General features: G+C 44.0%; 2 protein-coding genes across 51 annotated transcripts in view; one reads left to right on the forward strand and one right to left on the reverse strand.

The window, feature by feature from the left end:
- Positions 1–139: 139 nt before the first annotated feature.
- LOC108568253 (mutS protein homolog 5-like) lies at positions 140–3,226 on the reverse strand. The gene is made up of 11 exons (XM_017929230.1): positions 3,004–3,226; positions 2,700–2,952; positions 2,414–2,645; positions 2,052–2,364; positions 1,932–1,994; positions 1,670–1,874; positions 1,422–1,612; positions 1,308–1,353; positions 1,115–1,253; positions 697–1,063; positions 140–642 (listed from the first exon to the last, which is right to left on the reverse strand). Exons 1-11 carry the CDS (start codon positions 3,175–3,177, stop codon positions 166–168), a joined length of 2,460 nt encoding a protein of 819 aa, XP_017784719.1. The 5' UTR covers positions 3,178–3,226; the 3' UTR covers positions 140–165.
- Positions 3,227–3,415: 189 nt separating this feature from the next.
- Positions 3,416–15,861, forward strand: part of LOC108568273 (Down syndrome cell adhesion molecule-like protein Dscam2) — a 50,219-nt gene continuing 37,773 nt past the window's right edge. For 14 of the 50 annotated variants that reach the window (XM_017929322.1, XM_017929343.1, XM_017929335.1 and 11 more), the window contains exons 1-4: positions 3,416–3,839; positions 7,427–7,921; positions 10,227–10,427; positions 12,830–12,979. In XM_017929322.1, the coding sequence (XP_017784811.1) occupies positions 7,495–7,921; positions 10,227–10,427; positions 12,830–12,979 (778 nt within the window). In that variant the 5' untranslated portion in view covers positions 3,416–3,839; positions 7,427–7,494. Of the gene's footprint in view, positions 3,840–7,426; positions 7,922–8,200; positions 8,363–8,507; positions 8,679–8,861; positions 9,024–9,183; positions 9,376–9,472; positions 9,647–9,915; positions 9,994–10,226; positions 10,428–10,670; positions 10,740–11,379; positions 11,548–12,829; positions 12,980–14,471; positions 14,593–14,894; positions 15,010–15,289; positions 15,411–15,459; positions 15,587–15,643; positions 15,768–15,861 lie in introns of those variants that run through there. The other 36 variants (XM_017929500.1, XM_017929561.1, XM_017929569.1 and 33 more) reach the window with 27 other exon arrangements.

A 15,861-nucleotide genomic window follows, 5' to 3' on the forward strand; every position in this document is an offset into this window, starting at 1 on the left:
CGAGTGTCCTTATAAAAAATATACAAAAATTAAATTATTTTGAAATTGTCACCAATGGTAAAACTTGAAATTATCGTATAGGCGACCAGAATTGCAAATTTTCAATTTAAACATAAACTTATTGAACTTGTGGAAAATGAATTGGAAAAATATTCGATGCAGATCTCAGTCGCTCAGGTCCGGAATTTTGATGGTTCTGAGGAACAAGTCGGATGTCGAACATGATTCCTCGTCGTAGCCTTCGGGAATGCCGGACGGCTGCGGACAGATGGACTCGAAATCGTGCAAAAAGTCTTGAGCCCGTCGCACGATATCCGCATCCAGTTGGACGGACGAGGCGATCTGCAGTCCGTAGCTGGGTGCCTTTCCTTCGATCACTCTGTAGAGGAAGACGATCCTGTCGTCGTTCGGGTCCCTGGTGTGTTCCAGCGTCAGATAATCGATCATACTGCCATCCAACAGTTCTTCCGGACACTCCAGATGCGTGGAGACCACCACGTGCGGACAGTAGGAGCCCTGTCCCAGGAACTTCCTGAGCGCTCCCAGCAGCAAAGCCAGACCCTCGGTGCCTGTAGTTCCACGCCCGAACTCGTCCATCATCACCAGCGAGTTGCGCTTCGCGTTCTGCAACGCTCGAGCCATCTGCAGCAAAACAGTAAAGATAAGTTAAAAGAAAGGTGAACGATAGCACCGTACCTGGGTCAGATCTATGGCGAAGGCTGAGAGGTTGAGGAGCGCCGATTCGGTTGCGTGCATCCTCGAGTGTATGCTGTGCAGGATCGCGACGTTCGCATCGGAGGCGGGCAGATTGCATCCGATGTGCGCCAGGTAGACGAGCAGCGCGGTTTGCTTCAAGAAGATCGTTTTACCGCTGGAATTCGGCCCGGTGATGATCTTCATTGGTTTGCTTGCACCGCCGGACGCGTAATCGTTTTTCACGTAATTGCTGTCCGTCAACTCCAGCAGAGGATGTCTGCCGCCGACGATTTCGATCACGTTGGAATCGTTGAAGCGCGGTCGCACGTAGCCCTTCTCAAACGAAACCTTCGCCATCGATATCAAACTGCAATCGAACTATCACAACCTACGTAAGAGAGGATTTGCATCCAAGTACCAATCTATGAGAGCGATGACATCGAGAGGTTCCCGGATGTGATTGTTGAAGCGCAGCACGAAATCCGCCAGTCTCTCGATGATCCTGTGCTCGTGCTCCAGAATATCGGTTATTACATTGCCCAACTGCTTGTCCAATTCTGCAATGTGTTTACAACATTCAGCAAACCATTATTACAATATCACACAATTACCTTGGCATAGGGCGTTCTTGTAATGGTAGTTGTCGTTCAATTCGAACTGCATGCAAATCGAAAAAGATATATTATTTATATAATGGGATCATTTCTACCTGCTACCATACACACCATGTACTGAAAACCGAATTCGTGCATGGATCGCGGATCGCAATTCTGATCCCATTTCTTGACGGCGACGACGTGCCCCATGTCCGGGATGAAGCAAACGACGCACTCCTTCAGAAAAGCAGGCAGCTGATCGACGACGATGTTGGCAGCAACTGTGACCCTCTTGAAGATATCCTCTTTGATCATCTTCTCTGCAACGAATCACAATTAACAATAATTACATTACATCTCGCAAGTAGCAAACTTACTCTCATCTAAATCGACGTCCAGGCCCGCCTTGATCGCCGGTCGATTGTTCTTCGAGGCTTGCAACTTAAAGTCCAGCGTGCTGTAGATGCTCCGTTCGAGGCCGTACAGCGATGCGGATACCTTCTCGTTCAGTTCCGAGAAGATCTCCACCTCATCTTTGTGCGTCGCGCAGAACTCGTTCAGAAACAGCACGTTGTAAATCGTCTTCGGATTAATCACAGCAATTATCCAGTGTTTCTGTTATCTCAAATATCTACTCACCGTGTAGAGCAATTTCCAATCGCGCTTCGTTCCTCTGGAGTGTTGAATCTTTGTAAAGATGGACTAGACACATACACTCATTAATCTGTATGTATCTATCAATCAATTAAAGGGACTTACGTTAAGGTTCGACACGTTCTTGATGACTTCGGAGAGGGCGTCGATAAATGCTGCTCTGGACGGACATCGCGCGAAATCTATAAAATCCAATCGTTTCTTCAATTCGCGCACGTTATTCGTCGGTGTGGCCATCAGATTTCTAAGCTTCACGTATCCCAGACTCGATCTGCAATGCTGGGAGAGCAGTTTGAAGAGGCTCGCTCCTTCGCGCGACGTCGAATTCGATCCGCGCTTGAAGCTGGCGTCGTGGTTCAACGTCCTGAACACTTGCAGCGCATTGAACGTCATCTCGTCGATCAGCACGTGATCCGATCTGCAAACGCAACGTTAACACGAGAGAATGCAAGATTCGTATTGCTCACATCGTGGATCGTTTCAGATGGTAAAAGACTAAATCACCGGCGACGTCACCTTTCAGCTGGTGCCAATGCTTCTCCACGAACTTGACGAGGGCACCGAGCGCGTGCACCGTCAGCTTCATCTGAAAGTTGATCGACTGCGACTGGAGGTGAAGCTGGTGCTCCTCGTACGAGAGTCCCTCCGCCTCCGACCTGGTGTGCAGCGCCTTCACCCGGTGTTCGCACAATACGTGCGCTGCAAATTACAGTTACAAAAGTATTCCAAACCAATATTTCATAATATTCGTACAGTATTCTTTGGATGGCAGCAGGCTCAGATTGTCGGGCATCGTTTTCAGGTCGTAGGAGCGGTGCGACGGGGATGACGATGTATTGGAGGAAGCCTCCCCCTTCTGCTCGGCCATCATATCCACCAGAGTCTTTACGAAATGATCGCAGGGCGATCCGAGCGTCAGCACGTGGACCGGTCTCACCTCACGCAGGATCGCGGAGGCGTGAGAGTAGTGCGGTTGAAAATCGATCAACTCCTCCACGAAATACAGCTGAAACAAATTGACTTTTGTTTCATTTGTTATTGTTTGTTTGTTGCTTACAATCTTATCGCTGATCCTGTAGTAAGCGGCGGACATCCTCGCGTTCCTGAACAGCAGACACATGATCGCATCGTTCGAATCGCTCTCATCTTCGCGAACAGTTTCATCCGCGACCCGACAATCGTCCAATAATTGCACTATGTTGATATCGTTGTCGCCGGACGTGGAGGACATTTTTAAAACTTTGTTCAGAAACAATGCTGCCAAATTGTGAATTTGAATATTGCGCAAAGGGCAGCCAATCGAAGAAATTGTGTTATTGCGGTTGCCTGTAGTGTCGTATAAGTTTGGGGGGCGGTCGAGGATTGGGGTTGGCAGCGATCGCTGTTTGGGGCGTCTTGTGGCGACGATCGGCGTAGTTCGTGCTTCTCCGCGTTCGCTCTGAAGACATCAGGAAGGCGTTGGGATCGCGCCGAAGTTGAATCAGCAGCAGACCTTGCGTCGTCGCGTTAACCAGCGATTATTCACATTCGAGTTCTTCTGTCCGAGCCGGACTGATCGTGTAAGTGCGTTTCATTCCCCCCCTCTGTGTATGTGGTAGTAGTTTTTGTACGCGCGCGTTAGTGAGTGTGTGTGTGCAATCTGCATTGCATTTGCGAGAGGAAGTGGAAGAGTACTAATACCACAGCACACTTGCCCTTACCGGTGTGTTGTTGTTACATTACAATTTGCAGAATCCGCAACAATCATCGTCGCAGTTAACTGCAGTTCTTACTGAGTTCGGGTGGTGGTGCGTTTGTGCGTGTTTCTACGTACACGCAGAGTGTGCGAATAGGATTTTTTTAGCAACTTCTCAGTGGGCAGCAGTAGCCAGCCAGCAGCAGCCTTCTACTCCGGTAAGCATTCGTTTTTATTCCAATATTCTTTTCATCTCGTTTTTTCACCGACCATTCGATAACAGATTTGGCGTTTCACGGCCGCCTCCCCTCGAGAAACGCCACCCCTGATGCAACGTGCGCGTCGAGGGGCAGGGTGGATCATGATGATGCATTCTTTCTCTCTTTCCTTCTCTCTCTAGTTCGACCCTTTTCCTTGTTTATTCACGTCTCTTTTTTTTTTATTATATAGTTTTAACGTTTCTTATTTGTTTTGTTTTTTTATTGTTTTTATTTTGGCAAATCCGACGCCCCTGTCTCGCAAACGTTAACCTCGAAAACGTTGACACGGGGTGGCTTTGATCATCAATTCGATCTGAATCGTCGTCGTCGTCTTCGTCTCCTCCTACATCCCCCACAGTACAATTACTGCTACTGCAATTGTTATTATAATCGTCATCGCCACCTTCGACGTTAGTCAGAGCGCCCCCGGGGCTGCATTGCCTGCCATCCGCAATGCAAATTCCGCTCTTCAACCGTACACATCTATTTTTAAATTGCGTTTCGTTTTCTTTCCATTTTCATTCAACCAGCCGCACTTAATCATCGAGAATGACTAATTTACAAATCTACTTGATTAGAATAACAAAGCACCCTCTGTATAATTATCATTTTTGTTAATTTTAACTCGAGTCTATTGATCATAAACTAAATGAATCATCCTTATTAAAAAAGAACACTCGATTCAATTAATCCAACCGTTCTTTTTACAATGAAACTTTTCTTCTCTTTTGAGTCACTCCACATCACATAAATGATTCCCTTTCACATACACAAACAATTGATTAATTGTTTGAACTAGTAGTAAAGTGCACGTCCATTTTCATGTATGTGTATATTATACCTGCGGTTGCAAATCTACCTGACTCGACAATTATTTCACAGATCGTAAATCTCGTCAAAAAGGATCATCACCATTCATACTATACCAGAAACTAAACCATACAAATGTTTACTAAGCTATATGATTTATTTTTTATTCTCTTGTTGTATAACGAGGATTTTACTCGAAGAATTTGTTTTGAGAAATAAGTGTCTCTGTTATTTTGTTAGTTTTGAATTGTGATTTGTTTACGTGTTTCTCGCCTCTGTAGTGTACGATTTTCGCAGCTCGCCGTCAATTCAAAGGAATTAGTGTTAATTCTCGTCTCGGTCCCATCTCGCTCGTTGATGATTAACAATTGAGCGAATTGGAAAAAGAGGCGACACGCAGTTCGTGCTGCAATCACTTCTTCTTTAAGAAAATAGAATAATCTCTTTATCAGAACCATTTCTTCGTTTATTCGATTTCATACCTGTACACATTATATTCTGCGTGTGTGTTGGAGAGAGAGAGAGAAAGTTCTTTTGTCGGATGGGCGGATGGGCGAATCAGAAGGTCCGATGGTACAGCAGCTGTTCGTCTCCTCTTTTTTTTCTTGTCCGGCCACCTGCCATCAGAACAATAAGAAAAAAAGAGGAGCGAAGAACGAACGAAAGAAGTTCTTCTAAATTTACAACAAAAAACCCTCCTCGTGGAGGGAGATTCCCTATTGCGGATGGATAAGATTATCTTTGCTTCGTCTTCTTTAAAGTTCGGGGCGCGCAGCTAATAACCGGAGGTCGTTAATTCGTTTTTATCTGGTTGCACTTAACGGGCGGTCTTCGCACCCTCTTCTCCTGCTTCTTCGCATCCTCTTCTCGATGCTTTAAATAAACGGCAATTCCGTGGATGGAAATAGTCCAATAGAATTATCGTTCCGAGGGCTTTCGTTCTTTATTTCTTCATTTCGTTGTTACGAAATACATTCATCCTCCTCCACGGTTCTTTGTGTGTGTGCACGCTTTGAGCATAGAGTGTGCTCACTCTGAATAAGACTCACCACGAAGATGAAGACGATGAGAGGAGGAGGTTATCTTCTTCCTGGCTCGAACGCTCATCACGTCATGTCATCTATGAAAATATTCCTTGGTGATTTCTCTATTGCAAGTTTGTTTGGCGCGTTGTTAAGCAACTGACACCCGGGGTTATCGCTTTACCGTCGCCATGGTGAGATTGTAAACAATGCAATGAATGGAATCCAATTTCCACATGGACGATCATTGTTGTCGTTGCGAACCTCTTCCTTTTTTTTTTTCACTCTCTTTCTATCTTTCTATTCCTCTTATCTCCTCTGTGTTTTAACGTTCGGAAACGATGATAGCATAACATAAATGGAATTAACATCAATTGGGGTCATCGGAAGTGGAGGTCAATCGGTTTTAATTAATCCGCACGGACCAAACGTCGTCGTTTGCGCGCCCTTTTCGTTCGCACTTCTTCCCACGCACACGCACATCTGGATAACAAATTTCGTCCTCCGATTCGGAGCAAGAAGGCCTTGCATTCCGTAACACCATTAATTTGTTTTTCTTCTTCTGTTTTGTAATTCGAATCTTTACCAGCTGTTGTTACATAATATCGTGTTAGCCGTGGAAATTTTGACTTGCAACCGTTTTTTTTTTATCAATTGTTATGCTTTAAAGGTAGGAATTCCAAAAATTCGTTGCTACTCCTTCTTTCGTTTCGATTACTAATACTCATTTTCGAAGCGTGTGAGTTGAATGAGAAATTTAAATCCATCTCGAGTACTTGGAATTAAGCGAAGAATAAGAAGTTTAACGATTTTAATTTCGTGTAGTCGTTTTGTTTGCTTGTATAAATGCGTTACGTGATGGACGGACGTAAGGACGGACGGCAAGCAACTGGTGCACCTTGAAATATTAATTATGTACAACACTAGTTGACTCTTTCGAATTGTACGTTTGATTATTAAGAGGTGGACGTAGATTATGAATTAAACATTGCTTGTTGCTGCAAATGATTGTTTTCTTCTGTGTATTATATAGACTGGGGCGTTACCCTAAACTCGTTGCTTGCGTCCTCCTCCCTTTTGTCTTTAAATTGGATTAATAAATGGGATCATATCCTTTCGTCGCGTCGCGTCAAGAATTCTTCGAAATCGTCGTTGATCGAATTCAATTGCATAATTCGAGCGACGGCTCTCTTCTCGTTTCTAGTGCAGATTTTACAGCATTGCTTCTTTCAACGTTTCGCATCGATATCATTCCTATAGAGTAAGCAAAGAAAAACCGTCCATCTTCGTATACATCATCACCATATTTGCAACGATTGTCGTCATCATTAATTCACTCGTCGCTCCTTTTAATTTGCATCATTGATTGATTATTGTTTAAGTAACATTCCAAACTATACTTTAAGATAGTGGAGATTCATGTCGCGATGATGAGGTTCTTTGTGTCAGAGTTAAGAGGTGTTGTTTCTTGGTTTATAATTAACTGTAGCTGAGAGATGAATCTCGATTTCTTCTGAATAGAATTGCCTCGTTTTCTTTTCCTTCCTCTTGCTCCATCTCCTGCAGTATTTATAGATGTAAACAAGTGAAATATGTGCGCAATTGTTCCGCCCGTCCCCGGACGCGCTTCCGCTTTTCTTTCTCCTCTCCAATCAAAGAGAGGTAAACAAAAAACAAGCATTAATTATAAATATGTATTTTTTTTGCTTCCAGATTGGTGTTCCTAATTACGTCTTCGAGAGAGAGTGCGCGCGTGTGTGTTGTTCGTGCGTCCGAGAGCGATGATGCTGTTTCGTGCTGCATCCGCTTCCGAGACTCATCATCATCCCACGAAGATGATGATGAAGTTGGTTGTGTTTATGATGATGATGGTAGTGATCGGTGTCTTCGGTGCTTCCGAGGATAACACCGATGGTCCGGTGTTCGTGCGCGAACCGCCGAATCGCGTCGACTTCTCCAATACGACTGGAGCCGTCCTCGAGTGCAGCGCCAGAGGTAATCCTCTACCGGAGATCATCTGGGTGCGCAGCGATGGAACGGCCGTCGGCAACGTGCCCGGTCTTCGCAACGTCCTCGCCAACGGAAATCTCGTCTTTCTTCCGTTCCGAGCGGAAGACTACCGTCAGGAGGTGCACGCCCAGGTCTACTCTTGCCTCGCCAAGAACTCTGTCGGCTCCATCAACTCCAGGGATGTCAACGTTCGTGCAGGTAACGCTCGTCACCAGCATCTCCTCTGTACAACAGCTGTGCATCAAATATCATCAGCATCATCATCATCGTAAAGTGATTCATTAATTTAAAGTCAATTTATTGTATGTTTGATGCACGGTGTGTTAAAAATTAATCACGTTTTGCTGTTTCTTCAAGCAGTTTTCAGGGAATTTCAGTATTATGACCAGGAAGGATGGACGATTGCCATTATTATTATTATTGTTTGTGTTTTGTGTCGTACATTGTTGAGGGTATTCGAATTGTGGTGTATTGCAGTTGTGGCTCAATTCTACGATACGGATGTGAACAAGGAGTACGCGATCCGCGGTAATTCGGTGATCCTGAAATGCCAGGTGCCGTCCTTCGTCGCCGACTTCGTTGCAGTTGTATCCTGGCACACCGATCAAGGGGAGAGTTTCTATGCCGGAGCCCCAGATGGTACCTTTCCACAACACTCTCTGTTAGATGTATATCTAATTCTATCTGGCTCTCCCACTCGCTCCAACGAACACCACCACAACAAACCTCATTCACATATGTCTCTGTCTCTCTCGTTTGATGCGCATGCATGAATGATTTGCAGTTGTCCAGCAGTACTACCAGACGGAGGTGAACAACGAGTACGTTATCCGTGGAAATTCCGCGGTGCTGAAATGCGCAATTCCCAGCTTCGTCGCAGACTTTGTAACGGTCGTCGGATGGACGGATACCGATGGAAACGCCTTCGATCCGACCAAACAATCCACCAATTTCGGTACATTTGATCACAATCACTTCATCACAATGGATGATGATCTTCCAACTGCTATGTATCATCCCTCAATACCTCGAATCCAATTCTCAGATCTTAATGTGTGTGTGTGTGTGTTTCTTTCTGTATTGATTGATGAATGTTATTGGGATTCTCGTCCGTTTCCGTGCTTTTTCTCTCTTGCAGTCGTCAACCAGTATTACCAGGCGGAAGTGGTGTCCGAGTACGTGATACGCGGAAATACGGCCGTGCTGAAATGCAACATCCCGTCCTTCGTTGCCGACTTCGTGAGGGTCGAAGCCTGGGTCGGAGGCGACGAACGCGAATATACCTATTCCAACCTATACGGTACTCTCTGATTCTGAAAGCAACCATTTATACCTCTTGCCCTTTTAACTAATCCCTATCAAATTGAGATCGTTTGTTGTTGCATCTGCGTGCGTGCATTTGTGGGTCTTCGTTCGTCCTTTTCTCTCTTGTATTCACAGTTTCAGTTGGGTAATTTCAGTTGTGAACCAATTCTACAAGGCGGAGATCCTCACAGAGTACGTGATCCGTGGTAATTCGGCAGTGCTGAAATGCAGCATCCCCTCGTTCGTCGCCGACTTTGTGTACGTCGAGGCATGGTTGGATGAGCGCGGAACCGTCCTCCGCGCCTCTCCACCATCATCCAACAACAACAACAACCCTCAAGATTACGGTACTTTTGCCTCTCTGATAATAATGTCTTTCTCTTTGCCTCCGTTTCTCTACTCCTCCACCTCAATCCACCCAATCATCGATCATCGTTCATCCAGTGGTGGCCCAGCACTACGTGACGGAAGCTGAAAACGAGTACGTCATCCGCGGAAACAGCGCCGTCATGAAATGCAAGATACCCAGCTTCGTCGCCGACTTTGTTCTCATCGATTCCTGGATCGCAGACGACGGACGCACTTATAGACGAGACTCCTCATCGTCTCAAAATTATGGTACTTTCTTTTTTTCAGCTTCCTTCTCCTCCTCCTCCTCCACCCAAATGGAAACCATCCACATGTTCTCGATCTCTTCTCGTGCGCGCATCTCGACCTCCTCGTCTAGACTATTCTCATTGATCTCAGCTGCATTTCTTCTCTTTTGTGTGTATTGTTGTTTTTTCTTTTTTCTTCTGGTGCAGTCGTGGCGCAGTCGTACGAAGTGGAGGCGGACAACGAGTACGTTATACGCGGAAATTCTGCGGTCATGAAATGCGAGGTGCCCTCCTTCGTCTCGGACTTTGTCTCCGTAGAGAATTGGCAGGATTCGCAGGGAAACACCTACATCTTAGACTCGAATTTCGGTACATAAAAAAGCAGCCGAATAGTATATAATTAGAACATGCCTTGCAGAACGTAACTTATTGATTAAACACTCCACCGTTTCTTATCGTTTCTACCCTTAATCGCTATCCACTTGAATGTATCTTTATGACTGAGATAAGTAATCTTGTGTGTGTGTGATCGTAATTGGTCTTCTTCGTAAAGTTCGATTCCTTGTATTTCTGATTCGAATCGATGTCTTCATTCACCGCAGTCGTTCAGCAGTTTTACCAGAGCCGCGTCATCGACGAGTTCGTGTTGCGCGGCAACACGGGCATCCTCAAATGTCTGGTGCCCAGTTTCGTCACCGATTTCGTTGCCATAGAAGCATGGATTGGAGATGACGGATCTACGTTCACCTACGAACCGGACTTTCCCAGCACAAGACAACAACAACATCAACATCAACAACACGGTTAGCGTGATGCCTGCTACAAGAAGCAAGAAGCAAACATCCTTCCAAAACATATCATCTTCTATTCTCCTCCACTTTCTTAATGTGTGTCTTTGTTTTCTTTCTTTTCGCGTGCACACGAGATCATGTTACCTTCTGTTCCAGTCGTGAATCAGTATTACGAGGCCCAAGTGTACGACGTCTTCGTGATCAAGGGCAACACGGCCGTATTCAAATGCCAGATCCCATCGTTCGTCTCTGACCACGTCGACGTCACCACGTGGCAGGACACCGATAACAATAGATATCTGCCACCGGGCAACCGCGATTACGGTAGTAGTAGTAATAATCATACATTACTAAACAAAAGAAGAAGTAGAAGCTGATTCGTTCGTTCGTTCGTTGCCATGGTGTTAATAATATTATTATTGTATGGTGCACCTGTTGCATCCACCATTCATGTGCGGGAACGCGCGCGCGCTCTCTCTCCTCCGCCCACTTGGATCCACCATTATTACCTCTTTCATATCTGCATCCCCCCGGCAAATAACACAAAAACAAACAAACAAAACAACCACACAGATCTCTCTCACTCTCTCTCTCTCATACACTTTTCTTCTTTCTGCCTCTCGTTTGACCCACATCGCAACAGCAACTCTTTTGTTTCTTCTCACCACGCAAAGGCCATTTTTCGCGTGGGCCCTTGCTGTTTTCTTTCACGCAACATCGGACAAAAGAAAATCGAAACAACGCTCGGCCTTCTTTGCGCATTCTTTCCAACTTGATGGTTAACGATGTTGCATCTTGTCGTGTCAATATTAATAGCTCGCATTCTATTATGAGTTTATGAATGAATATTTAGTGATCGACTGAGGAGGAGGAGGACGGAGGACGTCCAATTTTGGTTGTGTCTATAGTCGAGGCCACATGCTGTTTGTTACGTGTTTGTTAGTATCAGTGTGTTTCTTTGCAGTCGTTTCGCAAGTGTACAATTCCAATGTCATGGATGAGAGCGTTCTGAATGGAAACACGGCGGTCATCAAATGCCACATTCCCAGTTTCGTTAGCGATTACGTGTCCGTCACATCCTGGCTCCAGGATGGAACCAAAGAGATCAGACCGCAGCAGAACAACAACTACGGTGCGTCTCTATTTCTCTCTCTATCTCTCTCTCTCGTCTTCAATAATAATCTCTATATCTCCAATACTAAATCTTCACACCTTCTTCATTTCATACAATTAAAAACATACAATTCGTTTGCGAATTCATTGCACGATGGACGTATCTTGTTGGTTCGAATCTGATCTTCTTCCGACGCGTTGATTATTCCTTCGTAATTGGTGACTCGAGATTTCCGTCGTCGGTATAGAACGAAATAGAGAAAACGAAAGAAACGAAAGATCTGCATCTGGGACTGAAATTTGATTCCTTCTTTCCGCTCCTCTCTCTGAACCCCACACAGACCCTTCCTCGCATCCCATCGTTCCATCCATCCCTAATTTAATTGCTTCGCTAACATTCGTAGTTAATTTAGTTGTAGAGTAGTAAAAAAAAAGAACACGACACTTTGACGATATATTACTTGAACAAATCTATTCAAGATTCGTAAAATTAGAATATTTCTTTTGTATTTGCGTAATCGTTGCATTTGGCGTATGAAGTCATCGCGGTTTTTGCAAATAAATGTAAAGAAACAAGAGCGTAGTTTGTAATAACAAGTAATTATTATGTATACATCGTCAAAGTAACGTAAACATAATATAGATAAATAAATGAACGACGACGACTACTACGACCACGACGACGAAATATAAACTAACATTATTAGCTAATATATCTATAACGTGAGCGTGAGCAATTTCAAGTATGCGTTACGAATCGAGTACGTTTAAAGAAAAAAATGAATAACGAATATTGAATATATCAAATTAATCAAGACGTCTCTTCAGCAACAATGGTCGTCGTCGTCGTCTTTTGTTTATTTGGGATTGCACAATAGTGTATTCAATTTGGTTGTTTTTTTTTATAGTAGTAGCAACACGAGGACTCGATTTGCATAGGATTCGCGATGATAATTCGCGCGAAATTCCTGACCTTAAATTTGAAAGTGAAAAAAGAAGAGTGATTAATGATGTAATTGATTGAAATAACTTTTGTTTGTTAAAAGGGGGGAAGAAATGAAATGAATAAGGGTCATCGACCCATTAAAATTTTGATGTTTGTAGAATAATGAATGAATTAATGAATGAAAAAGGTTCAGTTACATTAAGTCCGGTTCCGGTTTAACTTTTCCGTTCGCGTTCCGTAAATATGGTCATAATAATCGAGTGCTCGAGTGTTTTTAATTGCCGTTAATTAGTTGTAGTTGAAGTTGTGGTTAATGCGGACTGCATATTAATATGTGTTTGTGTGTGTATTTTAGATAGCAAATATTTGGTTCTTCCGAGCGGAGAGCTTCACATCAGAGATGTTGGACCCGAGGACGGATACAAATCTTACCAATGCCGCACCAAGCATCGTCTCACCGGAGAAACAAGACTCAGCGCAACCAAAGGACGTCTCGTCATCACCGGTAAGTCCTAAATTCACAAATCAAATCTATAGAAGAACAAAACGATTATAAAGATTTAGTTAGTATTAATCGAAATCATTGATCGGTAACAAAAAGAAAAGTCATAATTTGTATTCTATTCAATTCAAAGCAAATCGATCAATCATCTCGTCTGCATTACAAATTTGGATATAAAATCAGTTTTGGAAGGACTCCGAAAATAGATTCGTCCTTGACTCATCGCGATTCGCTAACTAAATCTATATATATATCTTTTATGTCTGTCGATTCAGATCTTCGATCGAGTCCACAGATATATTGAATTGTGGGATGTCTTGCAAACACCATACGATTATTACGAAAATTATGTTGTAAATTGTAAACTTCTTTTGGATTTGTTGTTTCGTTTGATGGTGGATGGAAGATCGTCCCGGTTATGGGAGAAGGAATATTCGTGGTAATGTTCCTTTTCCTATTTCCCCCTCCAAAAATAAATAGGTAAATCTGAGCGAGATTAAGATATGATTGCGTTCATCTCGGCTCCGATTTGCTTATTTATTTATTGTTATAATGTCCAAGCCCCCAGAAATGCCTGAATGTTGGGATAGGGTACCCTTGCTTCTCGTGTCGTGTGTCCTTCGCGTGCGCGCGCGCTCTCTTACTCACTTTTTTTTACAATTATAATTTCATAATTTTAATATCATTTACGCTAATTTTGTTTCAATTTACTTTTTATAAATTTAACTTTTAACTGATCTAATTCGAGCTGCGCGGAAATTGTGCTGTTGTTCTCTGTGGTCGCGGCGTCTTTGTCCATTCCTTCATCTAATCCTCCTCCTCTCCTTTCCCTGTAAGAGAGCAAACGAATCTCTTAGTTTCTCTTAAATTACTGCTGCATCCTTTGATTTTCGCTTTCCGTCAGATCTGTTACTTTATATGATGTAACCAGGCGTTAAAGTAAACTAAATATAATTAATATAGATTAATATATAGACGAGCGAAGCAAGATAGTTAAATTAGGGATAGAAATAGTATTGATGATACGAAATATATATATATTTAGGATTTAGAATGGAAATGTTATTTTCTTTCCATTCAGACATGTTATTTGTTTTGTCGTTTTGTTTGCAAACTGCTTCAGATTGAATGGGTGTGTTTGTGTATTGTCGTCTGGTTGCAACTGTTAAATTAATGGATGATGATGATTCGTGCACTCGTTCCAAATCCTTTTTTATTACCCTTTTTTTTTTGCTTGTCTTTGCTGTTCAACCTTGTCGTTTTCGTTTCCTTTTACGTTTTCATTTACTTTTTCTTTTAATTTGTGGATGATTTTTGTTGGGTACCCTCGTCCTCCCGTAGTTTAAGAGGCGGTGACGGTGGCGGGGTTACGCGTGTTACATTATTACTCTTGTTGATGATGATGATGACGGCTGGTGTTGTTGTTGTTGTTGTTGAGGATGAAGAGGTAAGTCTGATTGGGATTCGGTTTCTATTTGTTTTGTTTATTGTACAGAACCGGTAGCGAGCGTTCTGCCGAAATTCCCGCTTGAAATTAGAAAGGAAAATAGGTTCGCGATCGATGAAAGTCTGACCCTTCTGTGTCCGGCGCAAGGATACCCCGTCCCATTCACAAGGTACTAAAAAACAAAACACTCGACAATTAACTGCTACTGCCTTCCCGTTTTTTGCATCCCCCCCCTTCTCATTCATATCTCTTCTACTCTTTTATCTTGTGCTGCTCGTGCGCTGGTTATCAGAACCGGTTGGCAGTGTCCTTCCGAAATTCCCTACCACGGACAGTTCGAGGTCCTTCGGGGCGTCGCGAGGCGAGAGTCTGACCCTTCTGTGTCCGGCGCAAGCGTACCCCGTGCCCATGATAAGGTAACACAAACCATTCATTTACCAATCTTTTTTTGGGTCTTTCGCTGTTTTGCAGAGCCCATGGGACGCGTTCCACCGCATGCCCAAAAATTACCATCAGTAGACTCTTCGCAGAGATCGAACATTGCATTGCTATGTCCAGCTCAGGCGTTTCCAACACCCAATTTTAGGTATATTTATTCATATTATTAAAGGAGAATCAAGGGTATACCATCTAGATTATAAGACGTGTTGATTAGCTCAGTAAAAGTCATTCCACTTCCTCTCTCTCGCGCAGAACCCGTTGGAACGGTGCAACCGCGTCTCACATCCGGTGATCTCTCGAGAACTGCGACCGGCGAAGATGAGGGAAGCGTTACCCTTCTGTGTCCGGCGCAGGCATACCCTGTCCCCTCATACAGGTAAATCTTGTATAGAAACGAAAGTTTAGACACACTTTTCTCCGAGTAGAACCGGTCGGAACGGTGCAACCGCGTCTCACGTCCGGTGATCTCTCAAGAACTGTGGCGACGGCTATGAAGAGCGTTACTCTTTGGTGTCCCGCACAGGCGTACCCTGTCCCCTCGTACAGGTAAATCACACATAGAAACGAAAGTTTAGACATGCATTTCTCCGAGTAGAACCGGTCGGAACGGTGGCGCCTCGTTGGACGGCCGGCACCTCCAAGATCCAGACGCTGGACGGAGGCGTCGCGACGTCTCTGACCCTAAAGTGCCCGGCCCAGGCGTATCCCGTCCCACTGTTCAGGTATAAACCCCACGATTCCTCTTACGCATTACCTTTTTTCTGTTATCTTCCGTTAAGAGCCCATCGGTAGCGTCAAACCGAAATTCCCGACCATCGATAAATCGCGTACCTTCGAGGCTTCGATCTTCACCAGCTTAACACTTCTGTGTCCGGCACAAGCCTACCCTGTCCCATCGATAAGGTACAGAAAACCATTCAACTATTCTCTTCCGCTTCTCTTCTCTTCTCTTCTCTTTCTATCTCTGTATTATGCACGTGCAGAACCGATGAGCAGC

The sequence above is a fragment of the Nicrophorus vespilloides genome, unplaced genomic scaffold (assembly GCF_001412225.1).
Source record: "Nicrophorus vespilloides isolate i.1.1-1 unplaced genomic scaffold, Nicve_v1.0, whole genome shotgun sequence".
Classification (NCBI taxonomy): domain Eukaryota; kingdom Metazoa; phylum Arthropoda; class Insecta; order Coleoptera; family Silphidae; genus Nicrophorus; species Nicrophorus vespilloides.

What these genes read in the sequence shown, in the direction of transcription:
- LOC108568253 (XM_017929230.1), bottom strand. Translation starts at nt 3,177, where the DNA reads ATGTCCTCCACGTCCGGCGACAACGATATCAACATAGTGCAATTATTG. An exon ending in AGAACGTGTCGAACCTTAAC is followed by an intron (nt 1,995 to 2,051) that starts GTAAGTCCCTTT and finishes GTATGTGTCTAG; the next exon opens with TCCATCTTTACAAAGATTCA. An exon ending in TCGCCATAGATCTGACCCAG is followed by an intron (nt 643 to 696) that starts GTACGGTGCTAT and finishes GTTTTGCTGCAG; the next exon opens with ATGGCTCGAGCGTTGCAGAA.